This window comes from Budorcas taxicolor, chromosome 1, assembly GCF_023091745.1.
Source record: "Budorcas taxicolor isolate Tak-1 chromosome 1, Takin1.1, whole genome shotgun sequence".
Lineage (NCBI taxonomy): Eukaryota > Metazoa > Chordata > Mammalia > Artiodactyla > Bovidae > Budorcas > Budorcas taxicolor.
The window spans coordinates 108,756,266-108,782,750 of record NC_068910.1 but is presented as its reverse complement, the minus strand read 5'-3'; the positions used below and the strand labels follow the sequence as shown (position 1 = coordinate 108,782,750).

At 41.6% G+C, this 26,485-nt stretch overlaps 1 protein-coding gene across 2 annotated transcripts in view; it reads right to left on the bottom strand.

The window, feature by feature from the left end:
* The window catches only part of COL8A1 (collagen type VIII alpha 1 chain), a 165,251-nt gene that overhangs the window by 22,632 nt on the left and 116,134 nt on the right, over positions 1 to 26,485 (bottom strand). Inside the window, exon 1 of one of the 2 annotated variants that reach the window (XM_052646586.1) lies at positions 10,759 to 10,833. The exons of the other annotated variant lie outside the window; for it this stretch is intronic. Coding sequence (XP_052502546.1) covers positions 10,759 to 10,833 — 75 coding nt within the window. Of the gene's footprint in view, positions 1 to 10,758; positions 10,834 to 26,485 lie in introns of those variants that run through there. 2 annotated transcript variants of the gene reach the window in all.

The following is a 26,485-nucleotide window of genomic DNA, read 5'->3' as shown; positions in this document are numbered from 1 at the left end:
AGCGAGTAGAAAGGGAAGTAGAGGCTATAATCTACAAACAGACGTTGGCAGCTACAACAGTTAAAGGGCAGCTATAGGGGAGAATGGTTCAGTGCAGCAGCCCTGAGCTGACCTGCTTGAATTAAATTCTGATCACGTGCCTTCTAATTCTATCGAGCTCTGTGATCTCAGGCAAGTCACTTAACCTCTTAGTGCCTCCATTTCCTCATGATAAATTGGGGATGACAATAGCATTGTCTCACGAGGCTACTGAGGATGGGAAGAGAATTAATACAAGTAAAATGCTGAGAACTGTGCTCAGATGTGGCTAGCATTATATAGGTAGGTGTTAGCTACTATTTAGAGGAGGAGTGGAAGGGGGAAGGAGGAGAAGCAGGGGAGGGGATTCTGAGCATATAGTCCCCCACACTTAACTTTATTGCAGTCCTGTTTCTGAACAATTTGGAAAGACAAAGACTTTTGTCTTTACTTTGTTCCTGACCTATTATAAAAACTAGGCTGCCCAACTGTCCTGTTGCCTGAGATACCAAGACAGGTCAGGTAACGAAAGATCCTACTATGTGGATAACAAGTAGTGTCAGAATTCCCACCCCTCAGTGCAGCCTGGGCCCCCACCTGCTTGTCACGTGAGCACTAGTTCAAATTCTGGGTCTCTTCCTGCTTCGTATCCCACACAGTACTGGCCACTCTGAAGCCTGTTTGGTATTGACTAAGAAGGGCTTTGGCTATGAAATTCGGAGAAGCAAAGACATTTCTCTAGGCAGCAGTAGTAGAAAGTTGGTCTTGTGGGAGCAGCTACAGGATTTAGGAGATATCTTACTACTGAAGGAAGTAAGATTCACAAGTAATAGTAGAATTATTTTCAGGTCAGAAAAATAATCAGCTTACAATCACTTTCTTTAGAAGCTTAATCTTTTCATACTATTTTCAAGGAGTTTAGGAATAATAATAATATTAAAATTCACATTTATTTAGTGTTTACCCCTTTATCACAACACACTGTGGAAAATTCTTAAAGAGATGGGAATACCGGACCACTTTACCTGGCTCCTGAGAAACATGTATACAGGTCAAGAAGCAACAGTTAGAACCAACGTGGAACAACGGCCTGGTTCCAAATTGGGAAAGGAGTACGTCAAGGCTATATATTGTTGCTCTGCTTATTTAGCTTACATGCAGAGTACATCATGCGAAATGCCGGGCTGGATGAATCACAAACGGAAATCAAGACTGCCAGAAGAAATATCAACAACCTCAGATATGTAGATGATACCATTCTAGTGGCAGAAAAAGTGAAAGTGAAAGTTGCTCAGTCCTGTCTGGCTCTTTGCAACCCCATGGGCTATGCAGTCCATTGGATTCTCCAAGCCAGAATACTGGAGTGGGTAGCCTTTCCCTTCTTCAGGGGATCTTCCCAACCCAGGGATCGAACCCAGGTCTCCCACATTGCAGGCAGATTTCTCACCAGCTGAACAACCAGGGAAGTGAAGAGGAACTAAAAAACCTTTGATGAGGGTGAAAGAAGAGAGTGAAAAGCTGGCTCAAAACTCAACATTCAAAATACAAAGATCATGGCATTTGGTCCCATCACTTCATGGCAAATAGAAGGGGAAAAGGTAGAAGCAGTGACAGACTTTATTTTCTTGGGTTCCAAGATCACTGCGGAGAGTGACTGTAGCCATGAAACTACATGACGCTTGCTCCTCGGGAGGAAAGCTATGAGAAGCCTAGACAGTGTATTAAAAAAGCAGATACATCACTTTGCCAGCAAAGGTCTGTATAGTAAACGCTATGGTTGTTCCAGTAGTCATGCACAGATGTGAGAGCTGGATCATAAAGAAGGCTGTATGTGAGTGCGCTAGTTGCTCAGTTGTGGTGTCCGACTCTGCAACCCCATGGACGGTAGCCTGCCAGGCTTCTCTGTCCTTGGAATTCTCCGAGCAAGAATGGGTTGCCATTCCCTTCTCCAGGGAATCTTCCTGACCCAGGGATTGAACCTGATTCTCCTGCATTGCAGGCAGATTCTTTACTGATTGAGCCACCAGGGAAGAATGCTTAGTGCTGAAGAACTGATGCTTTTGAACTATGGTGTTGGAGAAGGCTCTTGAGAATTCCTTGGACAGCAAGGAGATCAAACTAGTCCATCCTAAAGGAAATCCATCCTGAATATTCATTAGAAGGGCTGATGCTGAAGCTCCAATACTTTGGCCACCTATTAGAAAGAGCCAACTCAGTGGAAAAGACCCTGATGCTGGGAAAGATTGAGGGCAAGAGGAGAAGGGGATGGCAGAGGATGAGATGGTTCAATAGCGTAACAAACTCAATGGACACGAGTTAGAGTGAAATCCGGGAGATAGTGAAGGACAGGGAAGCCTGGAGTGCTATAATCCATAGGGTCACAAAAAGTTCGACACAATTTAGCAACTAAACAACAACAAAAGCAAATATTCGAAGATTTGTGTCTGAAAGATTCATATCACTCCCACCATAGATCCTTGCTGAATTCAAGATTATGTTGGGTTTTAGCTTCTCTGGTAGCTCAGATGGTAAAGAATCTGCCTACAATGCAGGAGACTTGGGATCATTTCCTGGGTAGGGAAGATCCCCTGGGGAAGGGAACTGCAACCCACTGCAGGCAACCAGGTAAGTATTCTTGCCTGGAGAATCCCATGGACAGAGGAGTCTGGGGGCTATAGTGCATGGGGTCGCAAAGAGTTGGACACGATTGAGCAACTAACACTTTCACTTTTATATCTGAAAAAACAGACTCAATTCAGTATATGCTTCTTTTATAGTTAGTGCAAAGTAGTAACCTCAAATTCAAAATACCAAATAAATCTCTAAGCATTTTTTAGCCATGAACACTTATTTCAATAGAAAATATTAATTTCCCTCCAAATGAAATTTGTAATGTATTTTATTTTGAACATGGTGGTAAATTCTAGGAGCTGGTTATGGGGGCAGGAAGTTCCATATAAGAGTACTCTTAAGTGTCTGAAACCCTGGCGTCAGACGTTTGCCTTTGGGAATTTTCTGCACCTAGTTCATAACTGTGGACAAAGTAGGCTTTATGAAGAACAAGTATGTTGAACAAGTATATGAATGGTACCATATTTTCATCCCCTCCTCACCTGCCTTTTCTAAATGTTCAAATAAGGTCTTGGGTGATGTGAAGGCTGAGAGAACATTATGGTTTTTGAATACTGGATCAACATAATTCTCTCTGTCTTCTGTTTTTATTCTCACTCCTGATTTTGTGTTCTGGTGTCTGCTGCCAAATCACAAGAAAGAAAAATCCTACATAATAGCCTTTCTGCCTTAAAAGTTAATTGAGTGCTCTTTTTGATTTAAAAATAACAAACTTTGTAAAGATGGGGAAGGGTTGGTTGAAGGTAACCTAGTCTCGAGATTGGTGATTATCGTCATTCATCGTAGGATGCTTGTTAGAGTCTCTACGGCTGCTCTCTAGAAGGTCTTAGATGATTGAATGACAGAATCATGGAAGCAGTTTTGTGAATCCTCCATTTTAACATTCAAGTTAGGACTCTGGAGCTCAAGTGAAAAGTCTCTGAAGTTCTCGCCCTCTATGAAAGTAACCTCTGAGCCTCCACTTCCTTGTTTGGAAAACCAGGAGTGTCGCAGTAAATGATCCTTAATGTTCCTTTCAAGTCTAAAGACTCGCTGTCCTTGGCTCTACCCAGTCTAGTCCTTTTCTGTTCTGTCCTAGTTATGACAGATGCTGGAAAGTGTCAGGCAACAGGCTGTGGAGTCAAGTATTAACATGAAATTGGATGGAAGGTGAGGAGGAGGAGGAGGAGGGATGGACATGTGGTGATTCCATACTCATGTGAACGCTTCAATAGCACTTCACAAAGTCCCACGGTTCTTTTCTCTGTGATGGCCCATGTCGCGGGCCACATCTTTGCCATAAATTTCGTCTCCTGACTGTGGAAACCGGCCAAAACACATTACTAACCACCTTCTCACTTTCTTACGCAGGACGACTCGCCAGACTTATTTTCTTTGCTTTTTCCTCCTGCTGGTTTATGGCACTCTCTTATGTAGCAATAAAACTCTTGGAGAGTCCTCTCAGGGGTGAATGAATGCCACTTAAGAATATTTCTTGCTCTTTGATGGTTCTGCTCGAAAATAAAGGGGGAGTTGGGGCAGCTTGGTTCTTACTGAAATTTTCCTTCCCTTTGCTTTAACGTTACCATTGCTGTAACTCTTAAGTTACACTCCAAGGGAGTTTTGCTAACAATAAAAAAATGTCTGGGAGATACTGTCAGACAACAAACTCACCATCTTTCAATACATTTTCCCCCCATTGGAAAAGTATTTGCATTATAAACAGGCCCAGCCTGGCTTGTGTGAACTTTCCTTGTATCCCTTTTAAATATTCAAATTTATAAATAATAAATAAAAAGTGGGACTGAATTCCAGTAAGCAAAGTACTATCTTGTTCTCCACCCTAATAGCAAACAGATTAAGGATCAGGTGTCACAATCCCATTTCAGTTTTGTGTAGTCTATAATTTATTTTTACTTTCTCCATGTTTTGTTTTAAATTGTGTTAATTCATCTGAATCTTATACTTAATCTGTGTCTGCTCTGGAACAGAACATCCTATGGCTTCAGTTTCCCCTACTCACAGTTCCAGCCCTGAGAGCTGGAAAATAGTCGTGTTTGTCCTGAGCTCGACACTTGTCTCTGTGTGGCCTTGGGTAAGCCACTCAGCTTTGGTAGGCTTCTAGCTTCTCTGCTGTAAGATTAATGGAATCTGGATATTGAGGGGGAAAAACAACTCAGTAGAGAGAGGGCTTCAGCTAGTGCCATAGAAGTTACCACTAAAATAAACTATTTTCATTTTTTCCTTTTTTGGTTTGCTTAATAAGTGATGTTGACCAGATGACATGCAATGAGGATTGGGGTGGTGTCACCACGACCCTTGACCCATTTCACTGAGGTCATTACCACATACCACTTTAATTTGCTTATTTATCCCATTCCACAAACATTTTTTGAACCCTCATGCTAGGGACCATGAAAGATTCAAGCACAACTAAGATATCACTTCCACCTCAATGACATGCACGCTAAGTTGCTTCAGTTGTGTGTGACTCTGTGTGACCCCATGGACTGTAGCCCGCCAGGCTTCTCTGTCCATGAGATTCTCTGGGCAGGAATATTGGAGTGGGTTGCCATTTCCTTCTTCAGGGGATCTTCCCTGACCCAGGGATCGAACCTGAGTCTCTTCTATCTCTTGCACTGGCAGGCAGGTTCTTTACCACACCTCAATGGCAACCCAAGGCAAAGGCAAAGTCTGAAAAAAATGCAAGAAACTAATCTTGCTTCCTGTCTTTATCCTACTTCCTGTTTACCCCTTTTCTCTTATACTTTTCTCTCCCCTTTCGCTTGTCCTTTCCCAACTCTATCCCTAATTCCTTTTCTCTTTTCCAGGTTTTTGATTCCCACTTGGTGGTTACAACTTCATCAGCCCAATTTGAACTTGCTTCTGTGTGCTTAGTCCCTCAGTCGTGTCTGCCTCTTTGCGACTTCACGGACTGCAGCCCGTCAGGCTCCTCTGTCCATGAGGATTCTCCAGGCAAGAATACTGGAGTGGGTTGCCATGCTCTCCTCCAGGAGATCTTCCCAATCCAGGGATCGAACCCACATCTCCTGCATTGCAGGTGAATTCTTTACCAGCTGAGCCATCAAGTGTTTTGAACCTAGACTGAATAAAAGCTAATATGTTCAAAGGCCGCAGTGGGGCACAAGAACCAAATCATCTTCTCTCTTCACTAGATTCAAGGGCAGAGTTCTTATAAGTAAGGAAGACATGCCATATGGGATGACTAGGGTGGCTTTAAAAGGCACCCATCCCCACTTGGGACCAAAATACCTCCTCCATAAGCCTGCAGAGTACCTGAAATTTCTGTTAAAGTTCCAGAACCTGGGAAAACTGATACATTCCAGAGATTTTTTATGACAGATGATTGATCTATAACATAGAACAAACAGGGCCCAAGGCACTGGGACTCAGGCAGTTTAGAAGAATGGGGTCTGGATAGTTTAGGAGCTCTGGGGGTTGCCCTCACTGGGAATGGGTAGATAGTAAGACGGAGAGCAGAGACATTACTTGGCTGACTAAGGTCCGTCTAGTCAAGGCTATGGTTTTTCCTGTGGTCACGTATGGATGTGAGAGTTGGACTGTGAAGAAGGCTGAGCGCCGAAGAATTGATGCTTTTGAACTGTGGTGTTGGAGAAGACTCTTGAGAGTCCCTTGGACTGCAAGGAGATCCAGCCAATCCATTCTGAAGGAGATCAGCCCTGGGATTTCTTTGGAAGGAATGATGCTAAAGCTGAAACTCCAGTACTTTGGCCACCTCATGCAAAGAGTTGACTCATTGGAAAAGACTCTGATGCTAGGAGGGATTGGGGGCAGGAGGAGAAGGGGACGACAGAGGATGAGATGGCTGGATGGCATCACTGACTCGATGGACGTGAGTCTGAGTGAACTCTGGGAGTTGGTGATGGACAGGGAGGCCTGGTGCGCTGTGATTCATGGGGTCGCAAAGAGTCAGACACAACTGAGTGACTGAACTGAACTGAACTGAACTGAAGATGGAGTTACAAAGTAATAGATATTTTGAGGAAGTCAGGCATGAGATAGAAGCATGAAGCTTAGTCTTACCATGAAGAATCTCTAGCAGCTCCTGGAGAGAAGGGCTGGTCATGATGGCCCATGAAATTGTGTCTACCACATCACCACTGAGAGGCAGAGCTCATGTGTTCAAGAAAGATTCCCTCCAGTAAAGTTCCAAGGAAACTGACTGTAGCCCAGGCACGGCATGCTTGAGATGAACAACCTTGGTCATTTGCAAGACTCAGACCCCATCCCTCCTTTCCCCCAAACCCCTGGAGTGGGTTGCCATGCCCTCCTCCAGGGGATCTTCCCAACCCAGGTATCGAACCCAGGTCTTCTGCATTGCTGGCGGATTTCAGGAGAAGGACTTGTTTCTCAGACATGCACATGGATGGGGCAAATGCTGCCAGCATCTTACTGCACTGTTTAGCTGGCGGTGCAAGGCTAGGACCTGTCTCCCGAGAAGAGATGTACCAGCGCTCCCCTCAGCTATGATTGCTGCGTATCCACGAGGGGGCTGGAGCCAAAATTCTGCCACATCATCGAGCTATTTGATCTCAGCCTCTGATCACACCTGGGGAAGGGCTGGCGCGTCCCTAGTCACACCGTTTAAATGCCTCACAGGCCAAGAGCCGTTTCGTCTCTGGAAGCCTGACTTTCAGGCCTGCTGGAATTTTATGCATGACCCTTGCCTGGAACGTGCCAAGGACAAGGGGAGACCCTCACACCTGTTACCACTCCTCTCTTTGTAAATTTTCCTTAAAATACTCCTTGGTCATTTGTCTTTCTTGGCACAACAACTTCCACATCCTGCGCCAGGGCTCAGCTGGGGATGGAATTCTATGATGTAAAGAATGCACAGTGATGCTTCCACCCATTAATTACCTAATTCATTGATCCATCCATGCAACATTGTTTGGTGCTTAGCGACACAACAGTGCGTGGAGAATGCAGTCCCTGCCCTGGAATGACTCACAGTCTAGAGCGGTTGGCTAGCTGAGCAGGCGACGGCTCAGACTTCTTCCCTGGCTCAGTTCCCACCTCTGTGAGATTAGTCACAAGGAAACATTCAACTCCTGTTCATGTGTGCTGGGCTGACCAATTCACTTGGAGGATAACTGCCAGCAGTTTTACAATCCCATGCTGGCTCCTCTCCACCTTCCAGTGTGTGATTGGGCTTCTTCTACACTCTAGTCCTTGATGTGTATCCACAGAAAACAAACTTATTTTAATATCAGTCTCAATAAGACTTGCGAAGAATGCAAATGGAAGACACTGCATAGCTAACATAACTTTTGAATTATCTCTATGAACATCTGGCCTTATACAGAAGCATATTAAAAAAATAATGAGTTATCCATGAGAAGTCTGAGGCAGGCAAAGAATTTCTAAAACTACATATTATTTAGCATATAATAATATTCTGAGTTTTTTTTTTTTTTAGGAGAATCAGATTCTCTCTGCTGAACCCTACTAGTTCTAGCTATTACCAAAATCAAATGACAAAACATTTTCACAAATATGTGAAGAAAATTCCTTTTGATATATGTTTATCATCTATCTACCCACCTGTTCAACTTCCAATCTATCACTTTTCTCCCCATCCACGTGTAGTTATCAGTGAGTACACAGTCTATAGAGACACAAAGGTTGGCTGTTTGCTTGGTTCTAAGTTCTGATTGGATAGAAAAATGGGTATTTCCAGCACCTGTTAAAGGAACTTCTGGATTGAACACAAAAAATGTAATTACCTATTATAATTTACAAGAGACTTTTCCTTGAAAGAGCTCTTACTATAAAGATATTTTAAAATAAAGATCCTCACAGTAAAAATCTTTTGCAACTAGAAATTGTAATAGACTGAATTTTAATTTACTTTGTATCCTGTGAGATTCATGAAACATAGGTACAAACAACAATCCGGGCAGAAACATTATATTAAAGTTCAGCAGAATCCTGTTAAGAGGGTTTGACTCACTCCTGGCTACCACTGACCTTAACATCTGGAATCGTCACTGTGAAATGGAAACCAGACATTATGCTTTGCCCCGACACTGGCAATACCAGCAGTTAATTGAAGTCTCGTTATTAATTCATTGAACACATTTTGTAATGGCTGAGAATGTTTTAGGCACTGCTAACTCTATTATTAATAATATTCAGAGTAAAAAGCCTTGAATAAATGTTTACCAAGTGCCAAACACTGTGCTAGGTACTTTACATAAATTATCTCATTTAATACAATCCCACCAACTCTGGGAGGCAGGTGCTACTGTATATATTTTGCAGAAATGGAAATGAGGGTCTAAAGTGGCATTGTGTGTGTGTGTGTGTCTCATTGTATCTTGGCTTTTGTAAATAAGGATGATAGCACACTTCTTTTTACTGCTGAATAATATTCCATTGTCTGGTTGTACCATGGTTTATTTATCAATATGCTTCTATAGATTTTTTGTTTTATATTGGAGTATAATTGATTTACAATGCTGTGTTGGTTTCAAGTGTACAGCAAAGTGATTTAGTTATACATATACATATATCTGGGCTTCCCTGGTAGCTCAGACGCTAAAGAATCTGCCTGCAATGAAGAAGGCCCTGGGTTCGATCCCTGGGTTGGGAAGATCCCCTGGAGGAGGGCAGGGCAACCCACTCCAGTATTCTTGCCTGGAGAATCCTCATGGACAGAGGAGCCTGGCGGGCGACATAGAGCCCATGGGGTCACAAGGAGTCAGACATGACTGAGCAACTAAGCACACATACATATAGCTATTCTTTTTAAGATTCTTTTAGATTCTTTTTCAGATTGTTTTCTCACAGAGGTGATCACAGAGTTCAATTTACTCCTTTTAAAAACCATATTTTTGACTTCCCAAACTTCTCCCCTGACTTAAAAAACTGCATAAAGACTCTGCTAGCCACAGCCAGGTAATTTAAGAAAACAATGTTGGAGGGTATTTATAACTGACAATGGTGTCATGGGTTACTTCTCCAGGATAGGATGTTTGTTTTTTGATAGAGTTCCCATCACCTCAAGGAGGAGTTTGTGATGAGGAAGTCCAGGAGTGCAAGGATCCCCAGGAGGATCCTGGGGGGAAAGATGGCCTGTGGGATCACAGCAGAGGGGGCACCTTATCCCCAGAGAGCAGGCAAGCTAAGATTCTTTGAGCACGAGCCTGACGCCACACTTTGGGTCCATTAGTACCCTCACAGTTCGTATGTTGGGATTCATGAATGGAAACCACAGAAGAGGCCCTGGCTTACTTTCAGCTGGGTAGGATTAATATTAATCACAAATTAATATTAATCACAAATCAGCTTGATGAGCTAGAAAGGTTACAGCTCAAACCTGCTGTTTTGTAGAACGCATACAAACCTGGAGGAGTATTCATTTCAAATAGTGTTTACTTTGGCTGGCATCTGTTTGTTTAGAACTTATTAAAGGATACTTTTGTTTTGTTTTACCAGTTGGGTCACGATGGTTATTACCAACCCCTGAGCTACTGAATGTTCCCAGATTACTGAATCATCGCATTCAATATAGTGATGCTGAAACTATACTTCTAGTTATAATAGTGTACAGTATAATTATTTAAAAACTGATGATCATTGTATGTATAATGTGATAAAAGAATTTTTTTTTCCAGTCCGTTTAACTGTATTAGGCTTCCCAGGTAGCTTAGTGGTAAAGAATCTGCCTGCCAATGCAGAAGACGAGGGTTTGATCCCTGGGTCAGAAAGATCCCCTGGAGAAGGAAAAGGCAACCCATTCCAATATGCTTGCCTGCGAAAATCTCATGGACAGAGGAGCCTGGTAGGCTACAGTCCATGGAGTCACAAAAGAGGGGGACATAACTTGGCAACTAAACAATAACAACAACAACCTTATTAGAGTGTGATTCTGTAAATATTATCACCGAAACAAATGTAAGTCAGAGCATGGTACTCTTCGGCTGAAATCCTCCCAATGTCTTCCTACTATTCTTTGCATAAAATCCAAACTCCCTTCACTAATTTCAGATCTTGATCTCATCTGGTCCCTGCCTGTCCCTCATTCTACCTCTACCTGTTGATTAACAGCCAGACATGCGGAGTTCCTCTGTTCGTTTAACTTACCCATTTGCTCCTGCCAGGGACTTTGTACCATCTGTTGTTTTCGCCTGAGCAGCTCCGCACATGTCTCCTTTTCATGTCGTGCAAGTCTCAGCTAAATGCCATTCCCCAGAAGAGCTTTCCCTGACTCCTCTGGCGGAGGAATGTTCAAATATGGTCATTCTCTATCACTGCTTCATTCATAACACTTCTCAGTAGCTGAAATTATCTTGCTCATTTATTATATGGCCTATGCCTCTTGCTATGTCTATAAACTTTGTGAAAGAAGAAACCTGGTCTGTGTCACTCGCTATGCTGTTGGCATGTAGTTCATGCTCAGTAAAAATCTGGAGAATGACTAATTGCATGGATGATACCACGGTGGTAATTTTTGTTTTCGGGGTTTGTTTCTGTCTTGTGAGTGTGTGTGTGTGTGCACTTTTGGGGGGAAGCATGTCACTGTTCTTTCTTTTGGTGTCACCTCTGCTACTAGGTAGCACATGGCAGTACTTTAGCTGCTTTGGTTTCTGCTTTCTCCAGGGCTTAGTACAACACTTGGCACACAGTAGATAGCTCATTCATGTTGTTGAGTGAGCGGATAAGTTTGTAGGCAATTTTGATGCACTGCTTTAAAAACCAGGCTATGCCATGTTGACATATAATCCAACACCATGAACGTTGGTCTCTAGAGAAGCTGCGGTCTCACCAGCTTTCCAAAGTCTTTGCTGACTCCTCCTTTTCCAGTGAGCGTATGAGTGGAGAGCAGGCTACCAAAGAGGCAGATAGCAGGATGGCTGCCTTAACAGAGGAGCCTTGTCATTCCAGCTTCCCTGGTGAAATAAATGATGGCAGCCTACATCAGGGACTTGCCCTACAGTCCTGCGTTGTGCTGGGAGGACAGGAGAAGGACTGACATTTATTGAATGCCTACCAAGTGCAAGGCAGTATGTTAGGCACTACACATACCTTATGTTAGTTAGTTGGGACAATACTACTGTGAAGAGTTATTGCTTTTAATTTTTAAAATAGGTTAGCCACAGATTCAGAGTATTAAGTTACTCACCCAACTTTACATAGGTGATAGGGGCAGAACCAGGACTGCATCTTCTTTCTGACTCCAAACAGTGTGCTCTTTGTACCATAGGCACCAAAAGAAAAGAAAAAAAAGAAAAGAAGAAGAAAAGAAAAGCAACCAAATAGCAAAGAAGTCCCGTCCTATACGGTGCATTTGGGTTAGGAGTCAGACACGACTGAGCAACTTCCCTTTCTTCTCTTTCTTTCTTCTGAAACACAGGTGGTCTCAGATAGAGTTATCCTAGTAAATCACTCACATATTTGTGCTAATAATTTTGAGAAGGTGGGCTATTACCTATTCTCTAATGGAAGTCATTATCGCACGAGACGGTACAGGTGTGAAGGTGGGCTGGGGAATTTCTGGAAGGGTGACAGCTCAAGGAGCAGAACTGGGTGGGCTGAGAGACTCTGGGCAATGAGAACAGAAGGGCGGTGGTCTGAGGAGTATGCCAAGCTGTGTCCACCTGACATTTTGTAACAGGTATTCGGAAGGGAATTTACTAGGAAGTCTGACTGGCAGGCTGACTGGAGCATGGTAAGTGTGAGACAAGCATGATAGGGTGGTTACATGTAAGGGGTCTAAACCAGATGCTTAGGGTTAATTACCCCTTTTGCTATTCACAGTCTGGTAACCCTGGGGAAGTTACTTACTTCCCTGTACCTCACACTCTTTATCTATAAAAACAGTGCTAACTGGTGTTGCATATCACCCTTGGGTGTTGTAAAGAGTAAATGAAGTTTTCCCATACACAGTGCCTGGAATTAGTGATTCATAAATGTCAGCCCTTGGTGTGCAACTGCCCAAGCCACTTGAAGGTCTCAATCAGCCGTCAGCCGGTGACAAGCTGTGAGTCTCATGTGGTCATTTTACTGCCTGTAGAATTGGACCAGATGGTTTGGTGCTTGATGGTGGGGACAACTAGAGTAAAATAAAGAGCCTCTTTTGGAGCTGATCAGCTCTCTAGAGTTTGGGTTTGTGGGGCTCCTCATAGCCAGGGTGTAGGACCTTTCTGACTAAAACGAACTTCTATTTTGCTCTTGCAACTCTGCTATTAATTAACCTTAATGTCATCAACAACTTTTTCCGTCTGAGAAAAGGAAAAATTTCAACGACCTGAAATATGTAATAGTTCATCTTATTTAAGGTGAGATTGGTTATGTGCCAATTTCAATCAAATTTTAGTTATGTGTAGATGAGCTTCCACTGTATTTGACAAATGATGACAATCTCCTTATATCACAATTAAAAGCAGAATGGGGGCATCGTTCCTTTCATAGATCCTGGAATTTGAAGTTATTCTAATGTTGGTTCCTCACGCTGATTCTGAGATACGTGTCTTATTATTATCATTAATATTATCTTACTTGTGGTGCCTTTGTTTTGAGACGTCTGCTCTGTCTTTTGTAGTAATTGCACGTCTATAGTTTGCGCGTTGTGATTCCCAGACCCAGTAGCAGGATGCATTATATGTTGGTCTGCTTTTTGATAATCAACTTAAACGGTGATGATGGTCTCCAATGTATTTGGGTTGGAGCAAAACGTTCATCCTGATGAAATGTAGCTTTATGAAAGAAGTGCTCCTAATCCTCTCAAGTACTGAGCCAGGTCATCACGGGTAAATGGGAGGTATTTGAGGTTTCTTCTCTTCTTTTTTTTTCCTTTTCCTTTTTTTTCCCCATTTTCCCTTTTTTTTTTCTCCCCCAGAACATGTTGGGTACACCAGCTGTTAGCAAGAACATTATTAAAAATCATGTCAGCTCAGAGGTATTGCTGTTTTCTGAAGAAAAGATAAATGTATTTATTTTTAAATCTGGACATATGAAGGTTTAAAAAATATTGTTGTAGAGTTCTCCTGGCTACTTTTACTTAGCTTTTTTCCAAGTTTTGGGCTGGAGAAACTTAAAAATGTCTCCATGCCAAAGTTAAATATTAAATGAAAACCTTGTGTCTGAGGAGCTCCAGGATTAATAAACTGTGCAAAATAGGTAAGATCTCAAATCGCGAGAGAAAGAAATTTCCAAAGGGAATGGGGTTGCATTGTAAATGGTGTCAGTTCTGAGCTGCGGGATAAAAATCCACAGGGAAAAGATGGACCATGGCTCATTTTAGGCTCGGAGGAGGCACTATCTCTTTGAAGCTGTAGGGGTACTACACTTATTGTTGAGCTTAGTACACATTTGAAGGAGTTAAAGAAACTAATGCTTTACACAAATGTGCAATGTGATATCATAAGTCTCCCTCCCCAGGAAGACATCATTTTTAAGAGTTAGTAGCGCTGGTTTCCTAAAGTCAAATCCAACTATTATGGTGAATATTAATTTTAGTAGCCCCATATTTTGCCTCAAGATTTATTATCTTCTTTCTCAAGGAAAACACTAGGGGCAAGTGAAGTGTTGTTGAAAGATTATATAATAAACCAGGAATATAAAAGTTTGGTGTTCATTTCCTAGTTAATTATAGTGATAAGTTTCATCCCAGCCTTGAATGCATGGGTTGGTGGAACTGTTTAAGTTTCAGTTCTTTCTTGTCAAGCGTGCTGCAGTTGCTGGGGGCCATGTACTGAGAGGGGCCTTCAAGGCAGAAGGCTGTGGGCTGGAGAGTCTGTACCGCCTGGATTTGGATCCTGGCTCTGCCACTTACCATCTGTATAACTTTAAGACCTCCACTCTTTAGCCTGGAAAATGGAAATAATTCTTTGGGGGATCATATTAGATAACAAGTGTCTAATAGGGACCTGGTAAGTAGCAAAAACTCAAGAGAGGGTAGCTATTATGATAAGGATTTATATAGCTTTGCACTTTTTCTATTACCATAGTTCTAGGGTACAATAGGATATTAACATATCTTATTTAACCAGCTGATTCTAGCATCTTAGGCACATCCATAAACAAAACCATCCTTAAAAGATATAAGCTATCTTGGGTTTGTTGAGCAAGCATCTGATATTTGTAATTGCTTGCCTTGAATGATGTTTGAAACACTTTCCTGAAACAAAAATGTAATTTTGATACTTTTGAGTAGGCATCAGAAGAGAAGTCTGTTGCGTTGGATTGAGGCTATTGAGGATATCTGGAAGAATTAAAGTAAAATTAAGGAAAAGCTGTAATAAGCCAAGGAGACTATGTGGAGAAATTTACAGAACAGGAAAAAACTGTGAAATGTTAACATTCTTAGCCTGGAAGCCAAAAACACGAACACAACCAAAAGGAGTTAAAGGACCAGCTGAACATTACTCTGGTTACCTTGCCAGAAGGAACTCCTGCCTTATGCTAATGATATTACAATGAGAAACTTACGTGCCAACGAAGTAAACAGTAACTAGAAGTAGTACCATGAGTGTTCCAAGCTTCACTGTGAAGCACGGCCTGGGGAGGAGTCTGGGAAGGGTTCATACAGCAAAGGTTAAGATCTTGAAGACAGGAATTTGGGCTCCAAAAAATATTAAAACTGGTGTGTGTGCTTTGGAACATTTTGGATATGTAGTCCTGCTGTAATTTCCTCTGGCTTCATTGAATAAACAACAGAAAAAAATAAGCGCTTGAGGATTCCCACTGCACTATCTGTCCCACTAGATACACTTTGCTGAATGGATGCAGTGTTGGTCTGGGAACTGAGCAGTTTATTTCCTTGGTGTTTCCTGTGGGACTCTTAAGTAATTGTGGCAGACTACAGCGAAGACTGATGTGTCTGCTCCCTAAATTCTTAGAAGGGTGAAGCCTGCTCCGAGGAGAGAGAAGGAGAGTGAGTCAGCTGATTCTGTGATGGCCAAGACTTTGCCTCTGAGAACCATATTTTCATGACAGAACTTAATATATTGCCTATGCTCAGTGGCTAATGCAGCAGGTATTATATTCTATTATTCCTGATTGTGTTTTGTTAACTATTATTATCAACAACTGTTCGCTTAACCATTAAGAAAACATATGGCTAACTACTTTATCAATTCCTAAAAATATAATTATTTTATGTGCTGAATGAAACTGTATTTGTTTTTAAATTATGGAATGGTTTGGCATGACAGCTAACATTCATGGAGAACTTACTATCTGGGGCTTCTCTTGTGGCTCAGAGGGTAAAGAAGCTGCCTGCAATGCAGGAGACCTGGGCTCGATCCCTCGGTCAGGAAGATGCCCCTGAGGAGAGATTGCCAACCCACTCTAGTATTCTTGCCCAGAGAATTCCATGGACGGAGGAGGCTGGCGGGCTACAGTCTATGGGGTTGCAAAGAGCTGGACACGACTGAGTGACTAACACACACTGAAAATATTTTATATTAATTAATTCATGCAACTACTTTGTTTTGATTAATTTATTTAATTCTTAGAAAATCCCCTCTGAGAATGGAAGCTATTATCATAATCATTCCTATTTACCTATAGAGAACTGGGCATAAAGGGTTTAAATAACATGCCAAAAGTCTCAAAGTTAGCAAGTAGCTAGTTAGAATTTGAACTTGAGGAGGCTGCCTCCAGGGTCTAGGCACTTAACTGCTACAGCATATCACTTCTTTGAATATGAATTTTGAATATAGAATAGACTCTGGAGCATACATAAACTTTCCATATTAATGTCCACCCACAACAGTTGCATTTGGAGTTTTTATGCAAATATTATTCTGCTTTTTATATTCATTGAACAGACAGATTTAAACTCAGGATTATCAAAGAATAGAACAAAATTTTCTTCATTTAAAAACTTCTGAACACCTCTTGTATATAAGGTACTCTAGTAAGAACTGAAAATAACGAAAAATGAGACCTGGCCCCTAATCTTTTGTGAACCTTAAAGATTAGAATAGGTAAAATTTTAATGCACAAAGTTCTAAGAAAAACTTCCATTCGCTGTTGAGAGACTTTGGGGACTGTTATGGTTTCCTTGACTTTTTTTTTTTTTTTTAATGATGCACTAGTCAACAGTTTGTTTTAAAAGTGACTCTAACAATTTTAGTATCATTAAAAAACCCTTGTTGCTGTTTAGTGGCTAAGTCATGTCCGACTCTTCTGCAGCTCCATGGACTTTAGCCCACCAGGCTTCTCTGTCCATGAGATTTCCCAGGCAAGAATATTGGAATGGGTTGCTACTTCCTTCTCTAGGGGATCTTCCCAACCCAGGGATGGAACCTGTGTCTCCTGCTTCGGTAGGCAAAGTCTTTACCACTGAGCCACCGGGTAGGCTCAATAGACAAATTGTAGTGGGCTTAAAACCAAGTCCTTGGTTCCATATTGCACTTCATGGTGATGGCCATGGGACACTTTTCTCATCCCACAGAAAGCAGAATGGGGAAGTGCAGGGTGAGAAATGGCTGAGCTGTCCAGTCCCTGGGTGGCAGGACATCCCAATATGCAGTAGAATGTGTTACTGGTGAGCAGACTCTAGTGACACACAGACAGTGTTCAAATCCCCACTCTGACCCTTATTACCCATGTGACCTTGGGTAAGGCTTAATCCCCCCCACATCTTTTTATGCCTCACTTTTCTCCTATATAAAATGAAGATAATAATAATAGCTACCTCTTAAGGCTTTTGTGTAGATTAAATGGGTAAATGTAGATACAGTGTTTAATGTCTAGCGCAGAGTAAGCGTTATGTAAGCTGTTGGTTGCTATCATTACTGACAGAGGCAGGAGTGAATTCGGGGCATTAGGCAGGCAGGAGAATCACTGTGTACCTCACTTGAAATGGGTGTAAACCCGAGGAACCCTGTCTCTCCTCCCTCCCATCTCCCAGAGTACATTTCTCCGGGTCTTGCTCGCTTCATCCTCGAAGGAAGTTTATGACGATGACATATGTGCTTATTCTCCTTCCTTTTAATCAAAGTTATTTCTACATTAGATTATAATCCATTGTTAATGACGTATCCTTTTGAATATTTAACAGATCCTATTTCTTCACTGGCTTTGGACCACAAAAACTAGAACAGGTAATCAGATGACTGGGCTTGCAATTCAAACAGCAAATTGCATAATCAGTGATATTGAGGTGCAGAAGCCCTGCCTTATGAGAAACCACAGATCTGGAGCCTCTAGTTCTAAATATCCTTCTGAGATGCCTTTCACTGTGACTTGGAAGCTATGGATTAAAAAGTGTCCAGTATAAGGTTAACCCTCACTTAGCCATTACAACAAAGGGGACATTAAGTCCAAGCACTACTTCCATCAGGCCAAGAGAGACCTCTGCCTTGACCTCCCTGAAGCTGTGCCACCTCCATCTGCCGTGGGGGTAAGGAACCCAGAGATTGTGCTGCCCAGAGCCCACTCCCTTCTACACAAGACCCTAGAGTTCTCTACCCAGATGATCCTGAGCTCCTTCTAGTGACTCTGAAGGGTTTTTCTCAGGGCTCAGGCTCCTGAGGTGGATTGTCCTTCTGGGTCCAACGAGGGGCCAGGGAGAAGCTGCTTGTCGGGGAGCGTGGATGGAGTTGACTGCACAGCTGGGGTGTTCACGTTCCTGGCTGCAAAATCTCTTGTGGTCTGCAGCCAAGCTGGAGGTGAGAACAAATGAGCCAGGGGCGGGCTGACCTCCCCGTGTCTCTGTGTCCTTGTGCAGCACCTCAAGGAGTCTGAGAACTCCAAACCTGAACATGGACTTTCAGGTTGCCATGAGTGTATACTTGCCGAGAAAGAGGATAGAACATGGAGCTTTTGACGTTTTGTCAGTCTGATCCATAACTTTTAAATACTTAAATGTAGTATGTGAGAGCCTCCACTTATAAGAACACATGCCTAATTAACATGGATACTCATGAAAAAAAAATTCTGTGCTAGCACTATTTACAATAGCCAAGACATGGAAGCAACCTAAATATCCATCAACAGAGGAACAGATAAAGATGTGGCACGTGTATACAGTGGAATATTAGTCAAACATGAAAAGGAACAAAATTGGGTCATTTGTAGAGACCTGGATGGATCTAGAGAGTTTCATACAGAGTGAAGTAAGCCAGAAAGAAAAAAACAAATATTGTATATTAACACGTACATGCAGAATCTAGAAAAATGGTACAGATGACCTAATTTGCAAAGCAGAAATAGAGGCACAGACATAGAAAACAGATGTATGGATCCCAAGGGGAAAGAAGAAGTGGGAGGAATTGGGAGACTGGGATAGACACATATACACTATTGATACCACGAATAAAATAGACAGTGAAGGGAACATGCTGTGGGGCACGGCAAGCTCTACTTAATGCCCTCTGGTGACCTAAATGGGAAGGAAATCCAAAAGGGAGGGCATATATGCATATGTATGGAAGATTCATTTTGGTATGCAGTAGAAGCTAACACAATATTGTAAAGCAACTATACTCCAATAACACTGACTTTAAAAAATTGAGGGAAAAGTCAGGATCAAAAGTGGGAAGCTTTACTTTAGAAATTTTCTTGAAAAGTGACTCAGAAACCTTGGAAAAGCAGGAAAAAAAATCCCCAATGAAAGCCACCTCCTGAAAGCACGCACACACACACATTCCATGATAAAACATCCATGATTTTCTTTGCTGACACAGGAAGGCTCAAGAAATAGAGCAGATTGTTCAAAAGCAAAAGCTGAGGAGAACTAATAAAATACCAGGAATAGCTATCCACTACCATTTTTATTCTTTTTTTAAAATCTTGCAAATAAGATTTCTTGAAAAGGAAAATATGATCATAATTAATAAATCAAAACCAATAATGGGACAGTCTCATTGGAAGAAAAAGCAGAAGAAAGCAGAGGGAAAATCCCCAGACATTGATTGCACCCAACTGGGTGTGTATCTGCCCTTTGTCAGTCAAAGTTTGGTGTCTCAGAATTATTGCTGGAATATCTGGAATTCTTAATAAAAATTCCAGGAAACCTGGGGGCTTCTGGTCAGCATATGTGAAGTTAACAGGCAAGAAATATTTCATCTTCTGTGAAAGTCAACAAGAACAAAGAACAAGGTGTTAGCAAGTTAGTGGCTAGGTGTGGCCAAGTGAGTCTGTTTCTTTTCATGTTTCTTATGCTTTCTCTAAATGTCTGAAGCCAAAGCTTTTTAGAGAAAGGAGAGTGCCTCTTCCTTCTCCCCACTAAGTTTCTGGGGGGAAGTTGCCTGTGCCTACTTGGCCTGGTGGCATTTCTGGCATGCACGCAGCTGCCAATCACTCCTGTCCCATCTTCAACATTTATTCCTGGGTCACATGTGAGGACCAGCAAAAGTCAGTGTAGAAGAAGCATAGGTCTCAGATGCTTTCTGTTTGGATCTCAATCCCGAGGGCCAGCTGGGGACTCCTTTGATGGGTCAGTCTCTGTTTCTTTATTTATAATCATCATGAAAGTGAAAGTGAAGTTGCTCAGTTGTGTCCAACTCTTCGAGACCCCATGGACTGTAGCCTACCAGGCTCCTCTGTCCACGGGATTTTCCAAGCAATATACTGGAGTGGATTGCCATTTCCTTCTCCAGGGGATCTTCCCAACCCAGGGATTGAACCCAGGTCTCTCGCATTGTAGACAGACGCTATACTGTCTGAGCCACCAGGGCCTCTGGCAAATCACCAAGTCTCAAGAAGCCTCTGTTTCTTGGGGCTATCACCAGAATAATGACAACCTGCCTCAGAAGATAATTGGGAAAATTGCCAACGCAGTGCCTAGTTTACAACAGATGCGTCCTAAAATGTTTTGGAGCCTCTTCCAAATAATGTAGTATTTTAAAACTGGTCTACATTTTTATCAGACACATACTATTTCTTTTTGTATTTAAATATAACTATTATGTAAACAAATTTTAAATTACGATTTAAAGAAATTCAAATTATGATTTAAAAACACTTCTACCTGTACCCTTCCTGCAGTTTATTCCATCATTTTCTCTGCATACATGTCAGAGGTATGGTTCAGGACAGCAGGTCCAGGAGAAGGGCCAGAATGAAACTAGAGGATGTTGTGTGGTTATTTTCTACCCGTCTTCCAAGGAACTCCTGAGTTAAAAAATGCATCTGGCTCCCATTTCCTGCAGAATTTTGCTTATTTGAAATGTTCAAGAAATCAACTGATCTGACTTCAAACAGAGTAGGTTTAGCTGGCCGTGTAAAAGCCCAAACCCCCGTTTGTGTCACTCCCAAGTCTGGACTTTACAAGCAGCCAGTTCCTTTCATACCTTAGGAAAGGACTTCTTTTTGGCTGTGTACTCTTTGTTCTGAGCCAAGTGTCAGACCAGGAATTGAGGCAATAAATCTCGGCAATTCTTCATATTTGGAATTTCTCCTGTTGCTTCTGATAAGGAAATGACAGAGTCTTTCAGCTCTATGCATGAACCTCAGAGAAATTTGTAATCCAAATCATGTTTTGCTCACAAAATGGAAACAGAATGTGCTAAACCTGGCTTTGAGCTAACCCAGACTGTTTTGAAGACTGGGTAATGAACATGGAAATTATCTTTGCTCTTGATTGATTGTACTGGAAAAACTTTTCAATGAAAACAAGTTCCTCTCTTGTTTTAAAAATTCTGATTCTTTCTCAATGGGGGTGGGGGTGAGGTGGATGTGTGCATGCTGAGTCATGTCCAGCTCTTTGAGTTCCAGTGGCCTGTAGCCCACCAGGCTCCTCTGTTCTCCCCGGCACGAATACTGGAGTGGGTTGCCATTTCCTTCTCCAACGAATCTTCCCACTCCAAGGATCGAACCTGCATCTCCTGCACTGGCAGGTGGATTCTTTACCACTGAGTCACCTAGGAAGCTGGGGTGGGTTGGGTGGCTGCAAAATTCTTCATAGGCGAAGGTATTTGCAAAGGATCTTTGCCTTCCTGTAGTGAAAATGGACCTCACTATTGGTTGTACACCCTCCTCTGGCCCTTCCCTCATCTACTTCGGTACTTTCAAGTTCGACTGACTGAAGTGAATGTGATGGGGGAACAGCAATTTCTCAAAGATGGACGACTTTCCCATGATCTATCCACATTCTCTGAGATGAGTAATGAAGCCAGCCTAGGCCTGGCTAACTCCTGGCATGATCACAGTGAAAAGATACTCTCAAAATAAAACAAGGAAAACTTTTTTTAATGTTTCTATTTGATTTTGAGTATATTCTATCCAACAACATGCCTGACGACATTCACTGTTTGGCATTTCGGCGGAAGTGGTAAAAAAATGACTCGGAACGAAAGGCTTCATTCAGCAATAATGCCTCAGCCCTGGCTCTTGTTTGCCTAAGACCTGTTACCGTAAATGAAGAGGGGGAGGTTGACTTGATCATCTGTGATCAGAGTCTTGCCGGGGTTTGTCTAGCAGTGATCCGACATCACTAGCGAGTGGCCTTTTTCAAAGGCCATGGTTTTGAGCCACACTATTCGAGAAATCCATTTTAAATAAGTTTCTTTCTTTCTCTAAAGTCTACAGCCAACTCCTAAGTTTAACTTTGTTGGCACAGGGTGAAATGGTCAATGATTCTGACACATTCACCATTTTGAGTGACCTGGTCTACCCGTTCTTACTATTGAAACAATTGACTTGGGTTTCATTGACTTAACTAGCTCTTCAAGTGTCCTGTAGATACAACTTTTTAAACGAGTAAAGCAGAGTCATTGTGTGGCCAATAAAAACAATGGCTAATCTAAAAATTATGTATATTTAATCTTGGGATGTGTTTTTTACCTACATTTGAACATGGGTGTGTCTGATGTCCTAAGAACTCATTTCAAACAAAATATTGACACCCTAGGGTTAAAAAATCTTCCAGACTTTTCATTTAAACCCTTACTGGTTCTCCCCTTTTCTCATGTCCAGTCTCTGACTTGGGACAGGGTAGATCAGGAAACCATCTTCACGACATTTTTGGATTAGAGGTTTTTCTTTCTCTTTTTTTTTGCTTTTTACACTTAACATAATAATTTTGAAATCTCTGAGAGAATGAAGAAATTACATAGCAAACACAACTCTTTTACTTTACATTTACTGTGCATTTTAACATATATTCATTTAAATGTTTAAATGTTTCCTTGATATCTACTGTGAGTCACGCATTAAAGATACAGTGACAAATAAAACCTGCACGATTTCTGTACTTGTGGAGCATACATTGTTTTGGCTAAAAAGTTCATTTGGATTTTTTTGTAAGATGGTACAGAAAAACCTGAACAAACTTTTTTGCCAACCCAATATTTTAGTGAAGGAAGTCCCCAAAAAAGAAAAAGAAAAAAAAAAAAAAAAAAAAAAAACCAAACCAGATATTTCAGACAGAGGCAAATGCTATAAAGAGGAGGAACAGGATCTTGTGATGGGGTGGGTGTAAGACTGATGCTACTTTAGAAGGCAGTCAGGGAAGGTCTTCCTGAGGAGGTGGCAATTAAATGCAACAAAAGAACCTGTCACGCGTCACTTTGGACAGAGTATGAGCAGAATGCCCAGAAAGTGTCAAGGCTAATGATAGACCTCTATTGTGAGTATTAAATGACTTAATATGTGCAGAGTGCTTACAGTAGTGCCTAGTATCCATAAATGCTCACTGTCTTCAATGCATTCAATAATCATCAAGTATCTAGCAGGTTTTAGCCAATGTTAGGTGCAGGGAACTAGAGCTGGAGAGAATTCTGAGTTAATTGAACTAGCTCCACACTCCAATGCAGTGATTCTCAATGAATGCTGACAGAAGCACTGCGTCTTTCTCATTGGTCTCCCTTACTCTTGACTCCTCCCCCATGGAGGAGTCTAACTAGACAGGCCCAGGGAGAGGACCAAAGCACTGAATTTTCCACAAGCTTACTCCAGTTGATGGGTAAGACCACAAAAGTCTGAGAACCACAGTCCTATTGCACAGATTGAAACTAATTGGTTCTTTTCAATACGGTACACTCACATGCGAGTAAAGTAATGCTCAAAATTCTCCAAGCCAGGCTTCAACAATACATGAACCATGAACTTCCAGATGTTCAAGCTGGTTTTAGAAAAGGCAGGGGAACCAGAGATCAAATTGCCAACATTTGCTGGATCATTAAAAAAGCAAGAGAGTTTCAGAAAAAAAACATCTATTTCTGCTTTATTGACTATGCCAAAGCCTTTGACTGTGTGGATCACAATAAACTGTGGAAAATTTTGAAAGAGATGGGACTACCAGACCGCCTGACCTGTCTCTTGAAAAACCTGTATGCAGGTCAGGAAGCAACAGTTAGAACTGGACATGGAACAACAGACTGGTTCCAAAAAGGAAAAGGAGTGTGTCAAGGCTGTATATTGTCACCCTGCTTATTTAACTTATATGCAGAGTACATCATGAGAAACGCTGGACTGGAGGAAGCACAAGCTGGAGTCAAGATTGCCAGGAGAAATATCAATAACCTCAGATATGCAGATGATACCACCCTTATGGCAGAAAGTGAAGAGGAACTAAAGAGCCTCTTGATGAAAGTGAAAGAGGAGAGTGAAAAAGTTGGCTTAAAGCTCAACATTCAGAAAACGAAGATCATGGCATCTGGTCCCATCATTTCATGGCAAATAGATGAGGAAACAGTGGAAATAGTGGCTGACTTTATATTTTGGGGCTCCAAAATCACTGCAGATGGTGATTGCATCCATGAAATTAAAAGATGCTTACTCCTTGGAAGGAAAGTTATGACCAAATTAGACAGCATATTAGAAAGCAGAGACATTACTTTGTCAACAAAGATCTGTCTAGTCAAAGCTATGGTTTTTCCAGTAGTCATGTATGGATGCGAGAGTTGGACTGTGAAGAAAGCTGAGTGCCGAAGAATTGATGGTTTTGAAGTGTGGTGTTGGAGAAGACTCTTGCGAGTCCCTTGGACTGCAAGGAGATCCAACCAGTGCATTCTAAAGGAGATCAGTCCTGGGTGTTCATTGGAAGGACTGATGTTGAAGCTGAAACTTCAATACTTTGGCTACCTGATATGAAGAGCTGACTCATTGGAAAAGACCCTGATGCTGGGAAAGATTGAGGGCAGGAGGAGAAGGGGATGACGGAGGATGAGATGGTTGGATGGCATCACCGACTCAATGGACATGGGTTTGGGTAGACTCCGGCAGTTGGTGATGGATAGGGAGGCCTTGCGTGCTGTGGTTCATGGGGTTCCAAAGAGTCAGATATGACTGAGCGACTGAACTGAACTGATAGCATCAAATATAAGCAATGGCCCCAGTGGAAGGAGTACTTCATTGTGCTCAAGAGTAGCTGTGTTCAGTCTCTGGAGCCATAAATATCATGGGATTTTGTTTCACAATTAACATCCTCTCATCCCTAGGCCTAGATTTGTTTTGTTGATCTTGAGCTGGCTGAGGATGCTGTGTGTTTTGGATTAATCTGCTTTTGGTCATGGTTTGGAAGGTTTGCCTGACACTCTTAAGTATCATTTAAAACCTGCCAATGAGGGGAGAATAAGGCTTTTACCTTTTAGGAAGAATGTACCAACCAATGTTTGCCAAAGCCTCCTGTAGCCTGAAAGAAATTCTACTTGTAATTAGATTAGCTTAACTGAAATTCCTCCCCTAGGCTCCTCCCCAAATCTATTTTTACAATGTAATGTCACCAAAAGGGGGATGGGAAAGATTTACGTTCTCTCCCCTTGACTTTCTACTAGAATGTATCTTATTCACTTTCTCACTTTAGAATGACTTGTACACATTTCTAAAAGGTCTTTGAGTCAAGGATCTCAAAGAACATTGGATACAACATTGGATAAAAGAATAGATTCATGTGGATCCAGTCAAGGCTGAGTGATAACGGCCTCTAAAATCCAGACCAGATTCCAGGTAGGTCCATACCTTAGATGCGCGAGGCTTCTGTTTCGTCATTAACTTTCCTAAAAGGATGCTTCCTTTTTTGTTTCATATTTTTCTCTCTCTACTAGCTTCAATCCACTTCTATGCAATACCTGTGGCCAGATAGAATGACAGCAATTGAAAAAAGGCTCCCCTTGAGCTTGAGGTCAGAACTGGTTAGGGTGAATGGACTGATGTAAAAAAAAAAAAAAATTTAAAGAAGCGTGAACTGATGTAAATTTAAGACAAATTAGAATTTTTGAATTGAGTGGGTGGTCAAAAGAAATGAACATTTGTGGTTGCCAGCCTGTCAGTTATTCAATTTTTTATTTAACTCTTCAGTTTGGTAATGTTCACTTGTCAAAGATGATAAAGATGGAGTGAAGTACGTAGACTACATAAAAACCAGTGAAACTCAAGATAAAGATCTGTTATGCTCAGTCAATGCCAATGTATGTTGTAAATATATGGGGCAATGAGAACCCAAGGCTGGCAGCTGAGAAAAAAAGTACATTAGATAAGAGCTGCTCCCCAGAAAGAAAATTTTCTCTTGTAATTTTTATTAGGTTTCAGCTGACAATATGGCTTTTTACATAAAAACAATTGGGAAGAGAAGATTCCTTTTTTACTTTCTGTATTTTCCTTTGACTTAGCAGTTTATTCCAGTTTTTGTTCATTCATTCAACAAAAATTTGCTGAGTACTAGCTGTATGCCAAGTACCATTCTAATTTCTGGGGACACAACAATAGAGAAGATAATAAGGTCCTTGCTTTATATGCTGTTAGAATTTCATGTCTTTATCTATAAAAAAGTTATAACTAATTATAATAGTATCCATCAGACAAGCTGAAGTGTGGTAAAGGAGGCATTCTCTGAAAGAGGGGGCCTGACAAAGAAACCGTATTTCCTTGGAATTTGGGGTTCCTTCTGTTTACTTTGCATGTACATCAAATAATT